At 37.5% G+C, this 21908-nt stretch overlaps 1 protein-coding gene across 5 annotated transcripts in view; it reads right to left on the bottom strand.

The window, feature by feature from the left end:
* Positions 1 to 21908, bottom strand: part of DIAPH2 (diaphanous related formin 2) — a 922276-nt gene that overhangs the window by 357559 nt on the left and 542809 nt on the right. For all 5 annotated transcript variants that reach the window (XM_054677168.2, XM_054677165.2, XM_054677169.2 and 2 more), the window contains one exon: positions 1510 to 1633. In XM_054677168.2, the coding sequence (XP_054533143.1) occupies positions 1510 to 1633 (124 nt within the window). The remainder of the gene's footprint in view (positions 1 to 1509; positions 1634 to 21908) is intronic.

Raw genomic sequence — 21908 nt, 5'->3', positions numbered from 1 at the left:
TTAAAGTGCTTAATTACCTGCATAAAGAGAGAAATAAAATAAGGAGTCCAGGCCAAGTTCATGAGGGTTTGAAATTACTTTTCTTTTTCTAAATGAGCAACAAAGACTCAATGTTGCAAGCTGTTGTGTGGCTATAAGCCAACAGTAGAAGAAAATGTTCAAAAGAAAAAGGGGATAAGGAATTAAATTCAAATATATGAGGCAAGAACCAAAATCAAAAGGTGAAAAAGGAGGTGGTGTTTCCAGGCACAGGACAATATAACATATTTGAAAAAAAAAAAAAATGTAATCAGCAATAAAGTGAAACCTTCACATTAGGTATCCTAACGTGGCCAGTAATGCAACCCAAGGTTATTTTTGTGGATTCCCTGCCTCCAATCAATCACAAACTTATTTTGCCAATATTTGTATTCATGAAGGTACTCAGAATCACTAAAGTACCATACAAAACACAGTATTCATTAATGAACCAAAACACTGAGAGTTAAAAATTTTTTTAACATAAATCTAAATTGCCATTCTTAAGTAATTCGAGTTCAGCACTGTAACTTCCAAGTTGGGCAAAAAATAAAGCATATCACAGAAGAAAAAGGCAATAGATTTAACTTTGAAACAAGGTGACTGCCAAATAGTTGTTGAAGGAATTTACTTATTATCAGATAAAGAATTTACAGTATTTATTCCCTCTAAAGATATAAAATGGTGAATCAATCTGCAGTTCAAGATACTTATTTAAACCCAGAGGAGGAGGATATGGCTTTAACTTTTGAAAACTAAAATAGAAAATTATAAAAAAATCAGGTCTAATGTAGTTTATCTTTAGACACCAGATTTAACATTAAACAATTCAAGCTAAATGCTATTTCTCAAGTTTTCCTTTTATATATTTTTATGATTTATATGAATATACTGCTATAAACTAGAAGTTTCAAAAAATGTTTATTTAGCAAGAAATGCTTAATGTTATACAGATATCTACTACAATTTATTTAAATATATAATCTACTAATCAATTCGTCTATCCATCCAACCATGTATCCATTTATCCTTCACAGTCCTTCCTGTCTAGTGATATTAGTTATCCTCTTATTGTCCTTGAAAATGCACACATGCCCTCAGAAAATGTATGCACACACACACAAAATCTCAGACAAAAAAAAACCTTCTGTTGATAATTTACTTTAAACATTTGGTTATATAAGAACATTCTGTTTTGTTTTGTTTAGGTTTCATCAAACCTCTTAAGACTTACCTTGCATATCCTGTGGGCTTTCAAATGGAATTCTTCTTTGAGAAATAGCCTTTAAAAAAAATCTAATTGTTCCCTTGCCTACTGGTTGAAAACATCATGAAACAAAATTTATGCTACTAATAGAAAAACAGCATATACACAAATTCATCCAGATGGTGTGAAAAGACTAGTAAATCTAGAACTAACCACACAGTTAGTAAACAGACAGACATAGAGACTAAAAACTAGACAAAATGCTTAAATAAATAAAGGATATGGTCATCTTTTCCACAAACTTATCGTGTTGATTTTCTGCTTGGGGGAATTTCTTGATGTCACGTTCCAGATGAACAATTTGTTGTTCCATTGATGCAAGGTTGCTCTTGAGAATTTGAGCTGAAACTAAAGAACAGTGTGCAAAGGATTTAGAATATTTTACCAGGTGTTCCACAAAACATCTAAAAGGAGACATTATCAGTTAAAGTCTTTTTTTTTTAATGTGGGAAATAGTTCCATGAAGTCAACTCACATTTTTCTGAATTACTGCTCATAAAAATTCTACTCTCCATGAAATAAATGAAAATGTGTAATACAGTATACCAAATTATCATGTTTAATATAGGAATGTCACCATTTTACTCAGCCATTAGTTCAAATGAATCCATTTCAATTTAAATTTATTGACGGAATTCCTAACATTTCATTCTCTAAAATCTAATTTGAAGATTAAAGAAAAACTAAGGTTCAAAGAGATGTTATTAATGCATGTTAGTAGCTCTATAAATGATTTAAGGTTAAATTATGTAAAAGGATCAAATATTTTTCTTTTGTTGGAATATCCTGATTTTTATAAACCAATACCTATGGTAAAAGTTCCCATCTCTAGTATTTTTCAAAGAGATGTGAAAAATAACTGTTGATACAGAAAGATAATTTAGAGCAAACCCCAGCAAACACAAATGAACGTACATACCCACAAAGATTCAGCCTGCCCTCAAACACTATCATTAGTTGCTGTAATTACCCCTAACATTCTCTGCACCTTCCTTTTTCTCTCATTGACAACTAATAATTTTATGTATTGTATTCAAACTGCTCCTAAATACATGCACATTTTTCAGATCTGTCAGGAGACCTTCTTTTTACCAGGTAATTTTTTTTTAACTTTCAACTATTTTATAGATACTCTATTGCTGCATAACTGCCAATTATGTATGAAAACACTTCTATCAATATCAACAGCATTTGGCAAGATTCTAGTTGCAAAGATGAGGTAAGTGTTATAATTTGATGGACAGCCTGTGACATTTGTTTTTAAATCCAGGCCTCTGAAATACTGTTATTTTCATTAAAGGACCATGAAACACAAATAGAAAAATACTACGATTCTTTCTTATTTTTAAGCAAAGTTAGTCTTATGCAGAGACATATCAGCATTACAATGAAAAATTTAAGAGACTGCCAAAATCAACCCCTTGGCAAATTTCAGCCAAACTGTTCAGATACAAATTCATCATGTTGACGGGCACATCTTTATAACTTAATGAGGAGAAATCACCTTAAATATACATGGAAGTTCAAGAGACTAAAAATCAAACACTAACACTAAAGACTATTTTTTTTCTATTAATCTGTCAGTTTAAATAGCTCTGTCCAATTTAGTTCCATTTGTTTAGATCTGACAAGCTTGGAAATTATTCTTTATTGCAGAAGAAAGTTTTGCCAAAAATTTGCTAATGGTTCACCAATCATTGCTTGCTTTATTTAAAGGATGAGTTTGCTATGGAAGAAATAATTCTCTCTGATTTTAAAATTGAATTTTTTCACTTAGGTTTCTCTGCTGTATTCCAATTATTCAAAAGGTTTCTCCTTCCCCACTTGGTTGATTGAAAAAGTGAAGACAGGCCGAGCGTGGTGGCTCACACCTGTAATCCCAGCACTTTGGGAGGCTGAGGTGGGCGGATTACCTGAGGTTATGAGTTTGAGGCCAGCCTGGCCAACATGGTGAAACCCTGTCTCTACCAAAAAAAAAAATACAAAAATTAGCCAGGCCTGGTGGTGGGTGCCTGTAATCCCAGCTACTCGGGAGGCTAAGGCAGGAGAATCACTCAAACCCAGGAGGTGGAGGTTGCAGTGAGCCAAGATCCCGCCACTGCACTCTAGCCTGGGCAACAAGAATGAAATTCCGTCTCAAAAAAAAAAAAAAAAAGTGAAGACAAAACATTGACCAGTCACTTAAGTTATTTAGGTTACACGGACATGGTGAAGTTCAGGGCACATTACCCAAAAATATGGTGCCTTGGCATATTGAGTATTTTAAGCTGAAGAACTTTTAGAAATGACACCTGCAGGAAGGACTATCTGATCTTTCCTGGGCACAGGTCTTAAGACGCTCATGTAGGCCCCACATGGGGGCTCATGCCTGTAATCCGAGCACTTGTGGAGGCCAAAGTGGATGGATTGCTTGGACTCAGGAGCTCAAGGCCAGCCTGGACAATATGGCAAAACCCCATCTCTACAAATAATACAAAAATAAGCTCTGCTGGGTGTGGTGGCTCACACCTGTAATCCCAGCTCTTTAGGAGGCTGAGGCAGGAGGATCACGTGGGCCCAGGAGTTCGAGAGCAGCCTAAGCAACATAGCTAGACCTCGTCTCTACAAAAAATTTAAAAAAAAGAAAATGAGATGGGAGGATTGCTTGAGCACAGAAAGTTGAGGCTGCAATGAGTTATGATGGCATCACTGTATTCCTGCCTAGGTGACAAGAGTGAGACCCTGCCTTAAATAAATAAATAAATAAATAAATAAATAAGCAAGCTGGGTGCGGTGGTTATGTGCCTAGTCCCAGCTACTCAAGAGGCTGAGTTAGGAGGATCGCTTGAGCCTGGGAGCTCGAGGCCACAGTGAGTCATGATCATGCCACTCTTCTCCAGACAGGGCAACACAGATCAATCCTTTCTCTTAAAGAAAAAAACAAAAAACAAAAGCAAACAAACAAACAAAAACTCATGTGGCTTTTTTTTTTTTTTTTTAGACGGAGTCTCACTCTGTCTCCAGGGTGGAGTGTAGTGGCATGATATCTCGGCTCACTGCAACCTCCGATTCCCTGGTTCAAGTGATTCTCCTGCCTCAGCATCCCAAGTAGCTGGGACTACAGGCATGTGCCACCACGCCCAGCTAATTTTTGTATTTTTAGTAGAGACGGGGTTTCACCATGTTGGTCAGGGTAGTCTCGATCTCCTGACCTTGTGATCCACCCGCCTCAGCCTCCCAAAGTGTTGGGATTACAGGCATGAGCCACCGTGTCCGGCCTGAGAGCTAACTTTGCTATATGCACCCTGAGGAAACCAACATCCTTATGTCTGAAAATAAAGGGACATAGAAATCTGAACAAATAGGTCTTGTTAAATTTCTCCCAGTTTATTATACTTAGCACATACTTTTCCTTCTCCCTATCATATTTTTCCACACCTCTCCATTTTTCATCAAACATACTATAGAAAACACTCAGGTTTAACTGTTTCTTTGGATCTTCATTTCCTTATGAATGCTCCCCTCTCAAGTTATGTAAAACCTAAATCAATTTGCATTATTTTCTTTTGCTAATCTGCCTTTTGGTATAGAGACCGTGGCCAATGAACCTAAAATGGGGAAAAGGAAAAGTTATTTTTCCTCCCTAACTTTCTGTAATAAATAAAATGTGCTAAAAGGCCAGGTTTAGGTCACAATAGTAATGGCACTAGTAAAAAGGGGATGATGATGATAATGACTTCATCTTCCAATCATTCAATACAAAACTAGCCTAATCAAATTGCTATGCACACAGCAGTCTACATATGTCAAGTAATAAGTGAGAATATTTTTAACCCAGGGAAATTACTTTTACTCTAAAGTTGCATTCTGAATAAATCAATATTTTTCTGAACATCTGTCCTCCCGAATTTCACATGTATAATCTTTAGTCCTCTATAAATCTCTCCAGAGCTCTACTCCAAATTCTCTACCATTTCATATGTACTTTTTGTTTGTTTAAGTGATCTTCGACCTATCACCTTCTGCTTTGAATAATAATTGTCTTTTATCTCATATACATAAACAACAATTTCCTTTATAAAACTCCAAGCTGCCTAATGGTAAGATCTATATTTGATTTTTTGCTTTTCCCTCAGTACTTATCACTGTGCTCAGTATTTATCACTCAATAAATATTTATTGATGAATATGTACATTTCAAGAAGTTTTGGTTCACATTTAAATTTATGTCTACTTCCACAACTGAAAGTACAGGGAGAGGTTAGATATAATCATAATGATTTGAAGTTACCATACCAATTATTATATAAGTAGAGAAAGAGAGCAGGGACTTGAAATCTGCCTAACAATATATAGACGTGGTTCGGGAGATGCTTAGACAAATGGGAATGTGAGGAAAGCGGATAAAGTAAAAAAAAGTAAAGGGCACCTTTCTTTCTTAGGCTCCTCCATTCTTCCCCTCTAATGGATTATTTATATTATGCCTGAACAAAAGAGGATAAAATATTGGAGATGTAATAATCTGAGAATTCTAGCTTATACAGAAATTTATGGCTGCATTAAACAATGCCATTATGTAAAGTGTTTATCTTTGCATTGGGGGAATTATGTTACCTTTGAGGTAAAAGTGACATTAAAGGAGATTTGGACCAGCCTCTTAAATTTGAAAAACTCAGGTTACAGAGTATCACAGTCTGAGTCCCTGCAAAACATAGCCTAAGTTAGAGCTTACTTCTTAAGGCCTTGCTGGGGTGAGCGGGATATAATCCCAGAGAAGCAGGCATGAGGGAAAGACAGCAAATACAAGAGGGTAAGTTCCAGAACTTGTCATAGCTTTACAAAAAAAAAAAAAAAAAAAAAATGCTGGTTGTTTAGTGTCTCAGGTTGTCTCCATCAGGGCTGACTTCATGGATATGCAACCTGTACAGTTGTACAAGATCCCATGCTGCAAAGGGCCCTGCATTTTGTTTAATACTTTGTTGTCATTTTGAAATTCTTAATAATTTTTTGGCCAGGTGCGGTGGCTCAAGCCTGTAATCCCAGCACTTTGGGAGGCTGAGGTGGGCGGATCACGAGGTCAGGAGATCGAGACCATCCTGGCTAACACAGTGAAACCCCGTCTCTACTAAAAATACAAAAAATTAGCCAGGCGTGGTGGCAGGCGCCTGTAGTCCCAGCTACTCGGGAGGCTGAGGCAGGAGAACGGCATGAACCTGGGAGGCGGAGCTTGTAGTGAGCTGAGATCCCACCACTGCACTCCAGCCTGGGCAACAGAACAAGACTCCATCTCAAATAAATAAATAAATAAATAAAATAAAATAAAATAAAAATTTGCAGTGGGGTGCCACATTTCATTTTGCACCCGGACCCAAAAATTATCTAGTCAGTCCTGGTCTCCAGATAAAACAAATGTAACTTAGAAAAGTTGGTTAGAGGCCAGGTGCCATGGCTCATGCCTGTAATCCCAGCACTTTGGGAGGCTGAGGCGGGTGGATCGTTTGAGGTCAGGAGTTTGAGACCAGCATGGCCAACATGGTGAAACCCCGTCTCCACTAAAAATACAAAAAAATTAGCTGGGCATGGTGGTGCCCGCCTGTAATCCCAGATACTCGGGAGACTGAGACAGGAAAATCACTTGAACTTGGGAGACAGAGGTTGCAGTGAGCCGAGATCGTGCCACTGCACTCCAGCCTGGGCGACAGAGTGAAACTCTGTCTCAAGAAAAAAAAAAAGAGCTGCTTAGAGGAGACAGTGAGCAATTCATTTACCTGCTTACTCCTTAGCATCTCCTGTTCCTTCATTGGTGAAATTGTTTCTAGCAGTGTTAACTTCCCACTATGGCTGGGAAACGAGTAGCCCGGGTTTGGAGGTGGGAGATGGCAAAGAAGGAGTGCCCAGTAAATCTGGGGTGTTGCATATATTAGATCTAAAACAGAGTACTCCCTACATCCTAAGTGCCTTATTCAATTGTTGACAGTTGATATCACTAGAATTTTTTTATTTACTCATAAGAAAAATCAGCCTACTTAGCCAGGTGTGGCGGCTCACGCCTGTTATCTCAGCACTTTGGGAGGCCGAGGCGGGCGGATCACAAGGTCAAGAGATCGAGACCATCCTGGCCAACTTGGTGAAACCCCGTCCCTACTAAAAATACAAAAATTAGCCAGGCATGGTGGTAGGCGCCTGTAATCCCAGCTACTCAGGAGGCTGAGGCAGGAGAATCGCTGGAATCCGGGAGGCAAAGGTTGCAGTGAGCCTAGATCGCGCCACTGCACTCTAGCCTGGCAAAAGAGTGAGACTCCGTCTCAAAAAAAAAAAAAAAAAAAAAAAAAAAATCAGCCTATTTAAACTCTTATCTATTACTCCTAATTTTGCCTCATAATAGCACTGATGAAGTCTACTACCTATTTTACAAGAAATGTATCAGTTGAATCTTCTTAATCTACCCAGCCTATACATACCCAGTTCCTTCAACTAGTCCTTCTGTGGTGTAAGAATTAGCCATTACTGGCCAGGCGTGGTGGCTCATGCCTGTAATCCCAGCACTTTGGGAGGCTGAGGCGGTCGGATCACGAGGTCAGGAGATCGAGACCATCCTGGCCAACATGGTGAAACCCCATTTCTACTAAAAATACAAAAAAATTAGCAGGGCGCGGTGGCAGGCACCTGTAGTCCCAGCTACTCGGGAGGCTGAGGCAGGAGAATTGCTTGAACCCAAGAGGCGGAGGTTGCAGTGAGCTAAGATCGCACCACTGCACTCCAGCATGGCGACAGAGCGAGACTCCGTCTCGGGAAAAAAAAAAAAAGAATTAGTCATTACTTAAGTTCTTAAGTAATAACCAACATTTACTGAGTACTTACTATGTGCTAGACATTATTCTAAGTAGTTTTATGTATTAACTCATCTAATACAAAAATTCTATAAGGTATGCACTACTCTTAAGGAGGGGTATAAGTGATGTCATCTCAGGAAATTGTAAATGTAAAGCAGTATTTCTGGAGCCTGGAAGGCCAGCATCATGAAATAAAATCTGTACTCTTTATCATTCATTGGCACAAGGTCATGTTACTTATATATGCTGCTGTGGCAGAATCGGATGGGGTAGGAATGGTTTTAGGAATCAGACAGACCTAGGTTCTAATCTCAGCCATATATATTACTAGTTAGGTTATCTTAAGCCAATGACTTAGCTTCTCTAGGCCTTCATTTCCTGATTTGCAAAATGATGATGATAATATCTTCCTTAAAGGGTAGTCATTTAGGTTAAATGATTTGATAAATATAAAGTACTTATTATTATACCTAGTACATAAATATTCATTTTATATTTCACTATCCTCTTTCCTACACCCTACCTTCCAACATACACATTCCCACTGTATACATGCTACCACGAATTAAACAACTATTTAGATGTAATCTATGGGAAAAAAATGCAGACATTTCCAACCTGCTATCCCTACTATGGCCTAATTTAACGTAATATTGGTCTTTTTTTTTTTTTTTTTTTTTTGAGACGCAGTCTTGCTCTGTTGCCCAGGCTGGAATGCAGTGGTACAATCTCAGCTCACTGCAAGCTCTGCCTCCCAGGTTCACGCCATTCTCCTGCCTCACCCTCCTGAGTAGCTGAGACTACAGGCGCCCGCCACCACGCCCAGCTAACTTTTTGTATTTTTAGTAGAGATGGGGTTTCACTGTGTTAGCCAGGATGGTCTCGATCTCCTGACCTCGTGATCCACCCTCCTCGGCCTCCCAAAGTGCTGGGATTACAGGCGCGAGCCACAGCGCCCAGCTGGTCTTTTTTTAATAAAGAGAACTAAATTTAGATTGTGTTTTCTGTGTTTAGATTTTACAGGGTACATGGAATTTTAGGTTTGGGAACTAGTGACAATTACACTAACTAACAGCCAATTTATCAGACTTATTAGCAAGTTCCAAATTTAAATAATATTTCTGGAAATTAAAACCCATGCAATAGTCTGTATTTCCTTGGCATTTAAAAGTTCATCACTTTGGCTTTCTAGACTTGTCTAAAAGGTAACAGACAAAAAAAAAAAGTATTAGAAAAGAATTAATATGTGTTTACCTGCCTCATTAATTGCCTTGAACACATTTGCCTCAATCTTAAGAGTTGGGAATCAATTAATATTATGATTATTTAAATATTTAACTAGGTCTTTGCCTACATTACTTCTAATATTTCTCAGGTAGGGGGTGCATGTGCATGTGCATGTGTATGTGTGAGAAAGAGAGAGAGAGAAAGAGAGAGAAAGAGAGATATTTTTACTAGAGTTTGCAGGGTGATGATGGTACCTGTAGTGCCAAGAATATTTAAGTACCAGAGTGGGTTAGAAATGCTTGTCTTTGCACAGCCTCAGCCTCAGGGTATATTTTTGTGCCTGTCATTATATTAGTTCACTAATATAAACTAGGGGGTCTTTAATGACAGTGCAAACATTTTCTATCTGAGTAAATTCCCACTACAGGCATTTTCAATGACTGATTAGTCAGTCTGGTAGCACTTTAATTTTTTTTCTCTCATTTCATTTTTTAAATCTGCTACTGAATTACTGAATCTGAATTATAACACTAAAAAATTAAATTATAGCTATTGGGTTCTTTATTATAGCTTTCTTCCTTGTACTCCATAAATAACCTTTTAAGCTTAGTGTACTCTCTTGAGTTATATGTAGGAGAAACTTTCCTCACATATCTTATTTATCTACTTGCTTCAGTTGAAAAATATACATATACTTTTTCCCTGGCTTCAAGCAAATATATGATAGTGGCCTGATCCTCATTCAAAACATTCTAAATGACAGACTTTCTCTAATACATAATCCTAAGGTAAAGTATAAGATAAATATTTTAAGCAAGAGTTTGAACGGAAGGACTCTTCAATTACGCAGTATATAAGAGAACAGATATGCATGCAAGAAAAAAAATCACAGTATTCCAGTGACACTGTCTAGACCATATTAAGAATGTGTAATTCTATGTAAATATAAAAGCATTTCCAGGAATTTGTGGATTTTTTTCTGAATTAAATGTTTCTATTCACTGTAACCATTGACAAATTAACGGAGCACTTCTTACATCTTTGCTCTAAGAAAGACCAAGTAAGAATTTACTCTTGCAAGTCTATATGTGAATAGGCCCAAACATGATTATATAAGTACCCTGTAATTTTCCTTAAGTGAATATATTTAGTTGAAGAATTACTATCAGCGGAACGGCATACCATTAAAGTGACTCATCCGGAAAGCATATGTAAAAAAGAAAAGGAACATTACAAGCATCCTGAACAATAGACACTGTTGCATTCTTTCTCAAGTGCATTTATAAGGTAGTTTCATTTTATATGAACGCTGTACCTGGAAATCAAGCAAATGTGTTTATACAGTAACAATAGCAAAAGCTCATAACTGTGAGCTTCTTTGGCCTTTAAAGAAAATAAACGGTAAATGGCACCCAAATAAAAAATCCCTCTAATGAAGAAAAATGTGAGAAAATGACTCATTCTTAGGGGGAAAAAAAAAACTGTTAAAAAGTCATCTTCACAGAAAACACAACTAGAATTCTTATTCCATAAAACTTAAAAATGTGCATTCCAAATATGTGTTCTTAAGTACCATCATTTACTCCTCTAACATGTGCCCTTGGGAATAAAGTGCAGTTTTTCTCAACTGGATTCATAATGTGGTCTGAACTGATGCTGATAGCAGAGGAAATCCAGTAAGAAAACATGAAAGCTGCATTCTATGATTTAACTCTTAAAACTTCGCTAAGTACACTTCAATGTCTGAGTTCATACATTTGCACAAGTTCTCAGCCTGAAAACCTCAGTCTGACTGCATGTTTGAAAAAATAAAGAGAGACTTCTAACAAAAAGAAAACAAGGAGGAAGGGAAAGTTTGAAACTGTCTAAGTAATAATTTGCAATAAGAAAATTCTGAAGCCTGAGCACCAAACCAACAGTAGTGGACAGACAGTCAAGCTGCCCCTTGAAGAATCCCAGTCCCTTCCCCTGCTGTCTCTTCTGCAAGTGTTATTCTGCCTGCAGCAAATACTATGCGTGATTTTTTAAATCAAAGGCTAAAAAACAAACCGAAATCTCCTACCTTTCTTGACAGTCTTAGCTCAAGGCCAGGACTAGGAAGTAACAAAGCAATGCTGGATAAAGTCTTGGTGGAATGGTTTGTTCTCGTCAAGAAAAATCTTTTTTTGCGGGCCGGGCGCGGTGGCTCACGCCTGTAATCCCAACACTTTGGGAGGCCGAGGCGGGTGGATCACGAGGTCAGGAGATCGAGACCATCCTGGCTAACAAGGTGAAACTCCGTCTCTACTGAAAAATACAAACAATTAGCCAGGCGTGGTGGCGGGCGCCTGTGGTACCAGCTACTGGGGAGGCTGAGGCAAGAGAATGGCGCGAACCCGGGAGGTGGAGCTTGCAGTGAGCCAAGATGGCGCCACTGCACTCCAGCCTGGGCGACAGAGCGAGACTCTTGTCTCAAAAAAATAAATAGAAAAAAGAAAAAGAAAAATCTTTTTAAAAACTCATTTGGTTGTTTTGTAATAAAAGATGCCCCACCCACCTACAACTCAAACTGGAATAATTTTAATAGGTCAAGTCTTTTCGACTTGATATTGGTCTAACCTGAATAGTCTTCTCCTGGAGATTTTATTTAAATGGCTGGAATGGCATTCTTCTCAATTAAAAAAAAAAAAAGCTTGTCAGGAGCTTCAAATGCTGATAAATCCTTTATGACAATCCCATACTAATGTCTTCACTTGTCCAATCTATGTAATGCATTCTTCTTTAACCTTGGAACTAGAACACTAATGATAAAAGTGTAGGTTGTCAAAGGAGGCTACTTAATATAACAATAGAAAGGCTTAAAATAAATTAGTAAAATCATGGAAAAGCAAGGGCTATGAAGAATGTAGACATGTTGACTAAAACTAGAAAGAAGAAAATCCTAGTTTAAGAAATCTGAAATTACTAGTCTGTAAAATTTGTAATTTTGAGTATTTGTTTATAGGTGTGTTTAGTTGTGAACTACAATAATTGAGTAAATAGTACTGCAAAAAGGTCACGAAGAACAAACAGGTAGAAAACAATTTATATTCAATATTGTCAAACAATGTTTTGACAAACTAGATGCGATAAATGAACACTGTTTCACAACAAGACGACTACCTGCTTCTTGAATAAGCATTCACAAATGCTTTTATCTGAGCAATCACTTAATGAAAACTTTACACGCCGGGCGCGGTGGTTCACGCCTGTAATCCCAGCACTTTGGGAGGCCGAGGCGGGTGGATCACGAGGTCAGGAGATCGAGACCATCCTGGCTAACATGGTGAAATCCCATCTCTACTAAAAATACAAAAAATTAGCCGGGCGTGGTTGCGGGCACCTGTAGTCCCAGCTACTCGGGAGGCTGAGGCAGGAGAATGGCGTGAACCCGGGAGGCAGAGCTTGCAGGGAGCCGAGATTGTGCCACTGCACTCCAGCCTGGGCGATAGAGCAAGACTCCATCTCAAAAAAAAAAAAAAAAAAAAAAAAAATGAAAATGAAAAAAAAGAAAAAAGAAAACTTTACTAATATATACCCTTACTTCTGGTAAATGGTATCTTCAATAAGTTGTGAAAAGATCATACAGATTGATAAACCATTTGAATAGATAATGTCTTCCACATTACTATTTGGCAAGAATTAAGTACACATAAATAGTGTTTCCATAAAGCTATAATGCTGTATTAAAATAATGTTAGCCTTGTTGAGTGTAATTTTTGTGATCATGGGTAAATTTTTCATTAACTTTATTCCTGAACTCTTCAGGGAAATTAATAGGACTATATGTAGATTCTTGCACTTCACAGAGTTTTTGAGGAACAAGTTTAATGCATGAAGTCCACAGGTATGTAACATATACAAAGCCACGAAGTTTCACCCAAACTGAATGCAGGTTGTTGAGATCAGTGCTGAGGTCATAGTGCTGAAGCCATTAGAGTCCATTCCACATTAGTGTTGCCTGGATTAGCAATATTTCTCCTGGGTAATAGGGTTATAGGTCAGACAAAAGATGCTTCAAAGGATATAGTAAGCCTATGGTTGTATTTTCCTTATTCATTAACTGTGGATATTAATAGGATTACTATATGCCCTGAAATAAGAAATTGGCAATACAAACTAAAGCAATTAGATAATATAATTGTACTATGTTTTTAAGTTCCTCACTACTGAAAGCAGTCCCTAAATAAAGCAAGTCTTGATTAGTTATCTGGGCATTATCATGTCATAAATTTATTATACTTTATGTAGTTTTGTCTACTAACAAAATAATGGATTTTAAAAAAAAATTTGAGATGAAGTTTGAGAGGTAGGTAGGGTCTTGTAGGACACCGTAAGGAGTTTGGGTTTCACCTTAAGTGTAGTGAGAAAGCGCTGAAAGACTTCAAGCAGGATAAATTGATAAAATTTCTTTTCTTTTTTTTTTTTTTTTGACGTAGTCTCGCCCTATCCCACAGGCTGGAGTGCATTGGTGTGATCTTGGCTCACCACAACCTCTGCCTCCCAGGTTCAAGCCATTCTCCTGCCTTAGCCTCCTGAGTAGCTGGGATTACAGGCATGTGCCACCACGCCCGGCTAATTTTTGTATTTTGAGTAGAGATGGGGTTTCACCATGTTGGCCAGGATGGTCTCCATCTCCTGGCCTCATGATCCACCCACCTTGGCCTCCCAAAGTGTTGGGATTACAGGCATGAGCCACTGTGCCCAGCCACAAAGGTTGTTTTCAAAACGTCTTCTTCTCTGAGACCCAAATAAATATCTGGGTTATGTTTTTCAGAATTCTCCATCTATTCAAATATGTTCCTGAAAGTCCTTCCACCCTGGCAAAAAGGGAATAAAACACAAAGAAGGGCTAAATGTACTTTTGTGTAATTTAAATAGCAACTGGTCTCAAAAGTCATGTTCAAAGAAAGGCTGTTGAAAATTTTAATTCATCTATACAGGTGGGAAAATATTTGGCAAAGCAAAGATGAATAAAAGGCCCAGAGACTTTCAAGTGTTCTGGCAAAAATATATACAAGCACAAATACACATGCAATCTGGCTAAAGGCTCTGAAATATTCAAATGCCTAGTGATCATTTATGAAACAAGGGAAAGGAAAGTGAAAATGTTCACTAATACAAGTACTATGAGATAATGTCTTCAATATAGAAGTTCCTCAAATAGACATATGTATACATTGCTTGGCTAGACTAGATAAGGGATTGGTGAACTACTGTCTGCAGGCCATATCTAGCTGGCTGCCTGTTTTCGTATGGCCTGTGAACTAAGAATGCTTTTTACATTTTTAAGTGGCTGAAAAAAAAATCAAAAGAAGGATAGCATTTTGTGACACATGAAAAGTATATGAAATTTAAATTTCAGTGTCCATAAATAAAGTTTTATTGAAAAACAGCCAGGTCCATCGTTTACATATTGCCTATGGCTGCTTTTGGACTATAAAGGCAGTCCTGAGTCCTTGTGACAGGGACTGTGTGTGGTCCGCAAGCCCTAAAATATTTAATATCTTGCTCTCTGCAGAAAAAGTTTGTTGATCCATGTTCTAGATTAACAAAAATGCCCCCTTGGGGAGGGATATCAGCAATTTCCTAGTCCAGATCTCTCATGAGGATATGGAAACAGAGAGAAAACAAAAGTGGATTGCCTAGGTATACACCACCACGCCTCTGGATTTCTTTTTTTTTTTTTTTTTTTTTGAGATGGAGTTTCGCTCTTGTTGCCTAGGCTGGAGTGCAATGGCAAGATCTCGGCTCAACACAACCTCCGCCTCCCAGGTTCAAACGATTCTCCTGCCTCAGCCTCCCGAGTAGCTGGGATTACAGGCATGCACCACCATGTCTGGCTAATTTTTTTTTTTTGTATTTTTAGTAGAGACGGCGTTTCTCCATGTTGGTCAGGCTGGTCTCGAACTCCCGATCTCATGTGATCTACCGGCCTCAGCCTCCCTAAGTGCTGGGATTACAGGCGTGAGCCACTGTGCCTCTGGATTTCTTGATGCCTCTATAACCATAATGCAACTGAGTCTCCTTGCAACAATTCTTTGCATCCTTCTGAGGGTAAAATGTATATTGTGAATTCCATAATGTGGAATTGATTATATAAGTTTATTCTGCTGAATGTATCAATAGAATGTTAATTTAACAGGACAGAAAAAAAAACTTTTTAATAGAGTTAGCACAATTCCACAGACAGCTATGATCAAAGCAGGCTGGCAAAATTTATTTTGTAAATCCCCAAATTAAATAAATAAAATATAAAAGCAACAGACACATGCAGAAACTCAAAGCCAGGTCCTGTATCCCAGTCAGTATAAAAGGAAAAATCAGCCACTATAAAGCAACATGAAATTCAATCTCAATGGCCAAATTATCACTTCTGAAAATAACACGGAGGAGTCCAAATGAAATTCTCCATTATCCCATCTTATAGCTTCCTTTTAGAATTGACCAAAACGCATCCTAAATAACTGATCTCTTTGTCATTACCATGGGCTTTAAAATGATACTCCAGTACATTCCAGGAAGTTGCCAAGTTACAAATCCCAGTGTTGTATAAACAGACACACAAACACACACACATGCATATACTCATTTCATCCTATAAAACATATCTTGTTATTATGCCAGTTTTACATATGAAAAACCTGAGACAAAGAGAGATTAAATAATTTCTTCAAAGTCATGTAACTAGTAAGTGGCAGAGACAATATTTGAAGTTATGAAGTCTCATGTGTGTTCTTAACCAACATGCTCTACTGCTTGCTGAGAATAAGGCAAGATTTAGTTCAGCAGTATTTCCAAGTATGGGAAGTACAAGGTGAACCTGGTATCTGAAGTTCTTTTAGGCCCTGAAAGTTAACACATAGTTCTGCTAATGGCATAGCACTGCAATAGCAAACAAGGAAGTGAGGGGAACAAACCACTGTCTTTGCCCCCATGGAGCTTTATTGTAGGGAGGTTAAGACAACCAAATACAAAGACGTATAAATTGATGGGAGTATCAGTCAGATGATAACACACTGAAGAGTTAGTAGGAAGAAAATAATTTGTAAACAGGAGGAGATGTAATGTTGTCTTTGAGATATGTGGCAGTAAATGAAAAGAATATTTTTTCATCTTCAGTCAAGAATGAGAAGAGATGTTTATCTGGGAATATCGTAGCTAGACTCAGGGATTTGAGGAGAACAAACCTAGTTTGGAATTGCTGTTGTGGGGAAAAAGACAGAATTAGAGTTAAATGAAAAGCTACCCCAACTCCATTAGGAGGCTAAGGTTAGAAATGATGGAACAACGGATCCCATCAGGTAGACTGTGTGACTTCTGTCATGTATGCGGGAGTTGGGATTGGATCAGAGTGACAGGAATATCAGGGTGTGGATGGCAGAAGGCTAAAGGAGGGGAGCTTGAAGCAAGTATCAGGATTCTACAGTGCTAGACAGTGTGTAGGTTATAAGGCAAATGCAGCTTGAGGGGAGCAAATAGTTTGGGAGAAAATAAAGAGGGGCCGGGTGCGATGGCTCACACCTGTAATCTCAGTACTTTGGGAAGCCAAGGCAGGCAGATCACCTGAGTTCGAGACCAGCCTGGCCAACATGGTGAAACCCTGTCTCTACTAAAAATACAAAAATTAGCCGGGTGTGACGGCACACGCCTGTAATCCCAGCTACTTGCGAGGCTGAGACAGGAGAATCGCTTGAACCCGGGAGAAGGAGGCTGCAGTGAGCTGAGATCACGCCACTACACTCCAGCCTGGGTGACAGAGCGAGACTCTGTCTTAACAATAAATAAATAAGATGAGGAAGGGTAAGGGTAAGGTCATAATGAGGGCAACAGAAAAACAGGCGCCAGAGGCAAGGGCTATGTGAGGATGGTTGTGGGTACAAGGACACATTCAGAGCTTGAGATCTTGGTGGTAGCTACATTGTCATATGTGATGACAAAGTCTGATGTTTACATGCTATGGGGGAAGCTGAAATGGAGAGAATAACTCATGATGACCAAATCAAGGCTAAGGATCTTTGAAGCCAAGTTGTATATTGAGGCATCATTTTCAATGGTGAAGTCATCAACATTCATCTTTTTATTTTTTTTAACTAAATAAACATTTATTTCTGGCTTTGTGAATTGCTTTTGTATTTTGTAATTCCTTTTTTTCTTGGAGGATGTTTTTGTGTTGTTTCTTGTTTTGATGGAAGGTTATGTTCAGAAGGAAGTAAGAGAAGAGGTCTGTGGAAGAGGGTATGATTAGCATATGGTGAAAATCAGATTTTCACAGAGCAATATTTTATCTCTCTGAGGGAATGCAGATTGATAACAATTTTGTTTTGGTTCTTTGAATGATGTGCACACAAACATCATGAACAATTTTGTTTCCCATATTTTCAAAGTAGATAATATTAAAATAATTGGTAATATTTTCAAAATGTGAATGGTGTGTTACTATAAAAATTGTTTTTCAGTTATTTAAATTTCATTGAATTCATAAGTTACATGGATACACCAGGTTATTTTTAACAGTGCTGTAAACTTGAAGAGCTACAGTGAATTATTCTTAATTATATACATACTGTTTACTTACCATATTTATTTTTAAATGGCTGCAGTTTTCAGATACAAATACATAATGGTAAAATAATAAAACAGTACATCCAGATGTTAAGAGATGACTGAACTATTCCCCAAGTTCGATCCACATATGTTTTGTAAGCCAATTAACTCTTCTGAACCTCTAGAGGGTACCAATAAGAACCCTTTCAAGAGTAATTTACTAAAAAAAAAAAAGAAAAAAAGCCTGAAAGAATTAATATGCCTCAGAATGTATCCAAAAAAGCCCAGTAAACAGTTACTTTAGACCTCTGACCTAACGTATGGACTGCTGACTACACAGATTTTTACTCAATAAAACAGACAACAAATTTATCATGTACCTTTAGGATTTGCTTTGATGAAATTCTAAAGTTTCCCTCACAGGAGTCCTCAGGGAATGTATAACAAATGTGAGACAGCACAGTAACAGCAAAAAGAAAGCTGGTCTTGGAGTCAGAAGACCCAATTCCCACTTCCTTTACATATGCCTTTGGGCAAGACACCTAAACCACTTTGAGTCTCAGTTTTCATACCTGTAGAACAGGAATAATATCACCTGCCTCTCTGATCTGGTGGGGTGATTATAAAGATACAAATTGGCCGGGCTTGGTGGCTCACACCTGTAATCCCAGCACGTTGGGAGGCCAAGGCGGGTGGATCGCCTGAGGTCAGGAGTTTGAGACCAGCCTGATCAACATGGTGAAACCCTTTCTCTACTAAATACAAAAAATTATCCAGGAGTGGAGGCACGCGCCTGTCATCCCAGCTACTTGGGAGGCTGAGAATCTCTAGAACCCGGGAAGCAGAGGTTGCAGTTAGCTGAGACTGCACCATTGCACTCCAGCCTAGGCAACAAGAGCCAAACTCTGTTTAAAAACAAAACAAAACAAAACATACAAATGGGTCTGTGACTCTTTGTAAAATGTTTTTAATATAAAAATCTTTAGTTGATGGTATTATAAATGCTGCAATAAGAAAATTGTGCTTGGCAGGAGGATGGAGCCAAAAGAGATCTCTGGCTCTTTCCTTTTAAGTTTCTACATATAAAGGGAATATTTAGAAAGAAAACCCCAGTAAATGGAAAATATTTTTCATAGGAAACTTTCCAAAAATGCCTCTAATCTACAGCAAAGGATATTTGCATTTATTATAATTTTGTCAACTCATAAAAATAATTATGGTTGATTTCAGACCCATAGTATATAAGAATTCTGAGTACATTTATTGTAATATCTGTGAAGATTTCTTATCAATATTTGAAAAGAAATTACTACTGGACACATGGAAAAATTGTTTGAGGCCAATACCATAATACTGCTTTAACTCCAAATAGAGATCTCTTTCATGCTAAATACTTTTATAGAGCAAGATGACAGCTCTTCCTTTGTTTCATTTGCTGCGTTCTATTCTCCTTCCCACCATTCAGATGGAAGCATTCCCCAAGATCTCTATAAACGCGTTTATTTCTCTATAAACGCTGCCTTAATGCATTGCTCTTACATCAAGGCTTTTGCTATTATATATAAGCTGAAATCTTATATATTGTTATTATATATAATAACAATATTACATCTTATTATATATAATATATATGTTATATATAATAAGATGTAATATTGTTATTATATATAATAACAATATTATATTATATCTTATTATATATAAGCTGAAATCTTATATTGTTATTATATATAAGCCCAAATCTCTATACCCAAACCCCAATCTTTTATTTGAGGAATGGTCTTCTAGTCTCACATAAAATTAAACATGTAATTGAGTGTCCCATGTCTTCATAAGCATCATATCCAAACCTGAGCAGACCACCTTCTCCCAGAAACCAGATCTGTTTCTGATTATCCTGTTTTCCCCAGTGGCATTACTACTCTTCCAGCTGTCACTGCTTAAAACCACAGAGTTAGCTTTTACTCTTTATCTTTTGTGTTAACCATAACCAGCCTGTCACCAAGTCTCATCAATCATTTTCAAAATGCCTTTGGCATCCACCTTTGTCTGTGCATTGCAATTGCCACTTTTAGGAAGTGCATCTCACCTAAAGGTTGGAACACTGCAACTGTTCTACATGCATTCAATCCATATCACATAATGCTTCCAGAAAAAAAAATTCTTAAGACATTGATGTCACCATATCACTACTTGATTCAGTAAGTTAAAATTAAAACCTTCAATTACATTTGAAGTCCCCAAAGCTACCATAGGTTACAGAATGCAATTAGAAACTAATGAATATGACTAACATCCTGAACATGAATCAAGAGGTTTTTAGAATTGAACACATTTAACTAATACAAATTAGTGGGAAATGGCAGTGCTATCCCAAATATAAAAAATAGTCACAATCGCCATGGTGAACATGAAAAGGAAAAGCTTTTATAAACCCCACATACCAGCCTTATTGTCTCTGGGGAATTAAAAGTGCACCTGTGCCCTTTTGGCACACACATGGACTCAGCTATACATAGATGGACAAGGGTATAACAGCATTACATTACTTCTTTCTCTCTGTGGCATGGGTTATAAGCTATGATTTAAACTGTTTCTTTAAATATGCAAATCACATTTCATGCATAGATCCCACATTGATCTTGCAAAGACCAGCTCTCAGCTACATTTTTAGCATGACATACCGAGAGAAATCTCAATTTTGCTAAGATAATCTTCTTTTATTGCATTTCTACAGTTTCCTCTTTAAAAATTGTTACTAGCGTCACCCTTTAATGAGTAGTGAGGTACAGGGATTCTAATTTTATTTGAGATTTTATTCATTTAGGGGAAAAAAGTTCTATTACTTTTCAGAAATAGAAAAAAACTATGTCTTATTTACATAATTGTAAACTGCTCATTTTCTTTTCTCCATTAGAAGAATATTGCTGCCTAATAAAGGGTATGATCTTAGAAAGAAAAAAGTGAGCATACACTAATGAGTAGTATCAGAGCAACAAGCAAAGTTGCAAAACACTTTTTTCGCCTGTCTTACTTACCATACGTCAACAGACTTCATTTTCTATATGAATTCTCTCCCCACAAAAATAGTATTTTCAAATTTTCTACCATACACACAGAATCTAGCATATGACCCCAATGATTTTAGGATCCAGGGCCTCATGTATTTGCAGCTAAAGTTTAAGTATTAGGAAAACTACCATTTTCCCCCTAAGATTTGCTGCGTGCACCTGCTGAATTTTCTAATATAAAATCAGGGGCAGGATTTAATTATATATATAGTTTAAGGGCCAGAAACAGTGGCTCATGCCTGTAATCCCAACACTTTGGGAGGCTGAGGCGGGGGGATCGCTTGAGCCCACAAACTCGAGACCAGCCTGGCCAATATAGTGAGAGCTCGGCTCTATGAAAAATTTAAAAATTAGCATAGCATAATGGCACATGCGTGTGGTCCCAGCTACTTGGGAGGCTGAGGTGAGATGATCACTTGAACCTGGGAGGTGGAGGCTGCAGTGACCTCATATAGTGCCACTGCACTCCAACCTGGGTGACAGAGCAAGATCCTGTCTCAAAAATATTGAAAAAAAATTTTTTTAATTGTTTAACATTTGCCTACAAATAACTTGGATTTTTAAAAACTGGATCTCAATTTTACAGTCAGTTTTGCATAATCATGCCTTATATTAACTAACCTAAATTCAGCAACTGGATTTTACTTTTTGATTATTACCTTTTCTTATATGATCTAAAAAAATCTTCTTGATTTGCTTCACTATTCACTTTGCAACTCTGACTTTATAAGACTTATGCAACTTTGACTTTGTAAGACTTATGCAACTTTGACTTTGTAAGACTTATGCAACTTTGACTTTGTAAGACTTGGAATAAACTAAGACCTGTTTGAGATAAGTCTTCAAAAGCTTTCTCTTAGTGTCACCCTGATTAAATCTTTTGCAATCATTTTATCAAAAAAGTTATATTTCTGTCACGTCCTTGAAGGTAAGGGGTACATTTTGTAC

The sequence above is a fragment of the Pan troglodytes genome, chromosome X (assembly GCF_028858775.2).
Source record: "Pan troglodytes isolate AG18354 chromosome X, NHGRI_mPanTro3-v2.0_pri, whole genome shotgun sequence".
Taxonomy (NCBI): Eukaryota; Metazoa; Chordata; class Mammalia; order Primates; family Hominidae; genus Pan; species Pan troglodytes.
The sequence above is the reverse complement of the archived record's forward strand: the minus strand, read 5'-3'. Positions and strand labels throughout refer to the sequence as shown.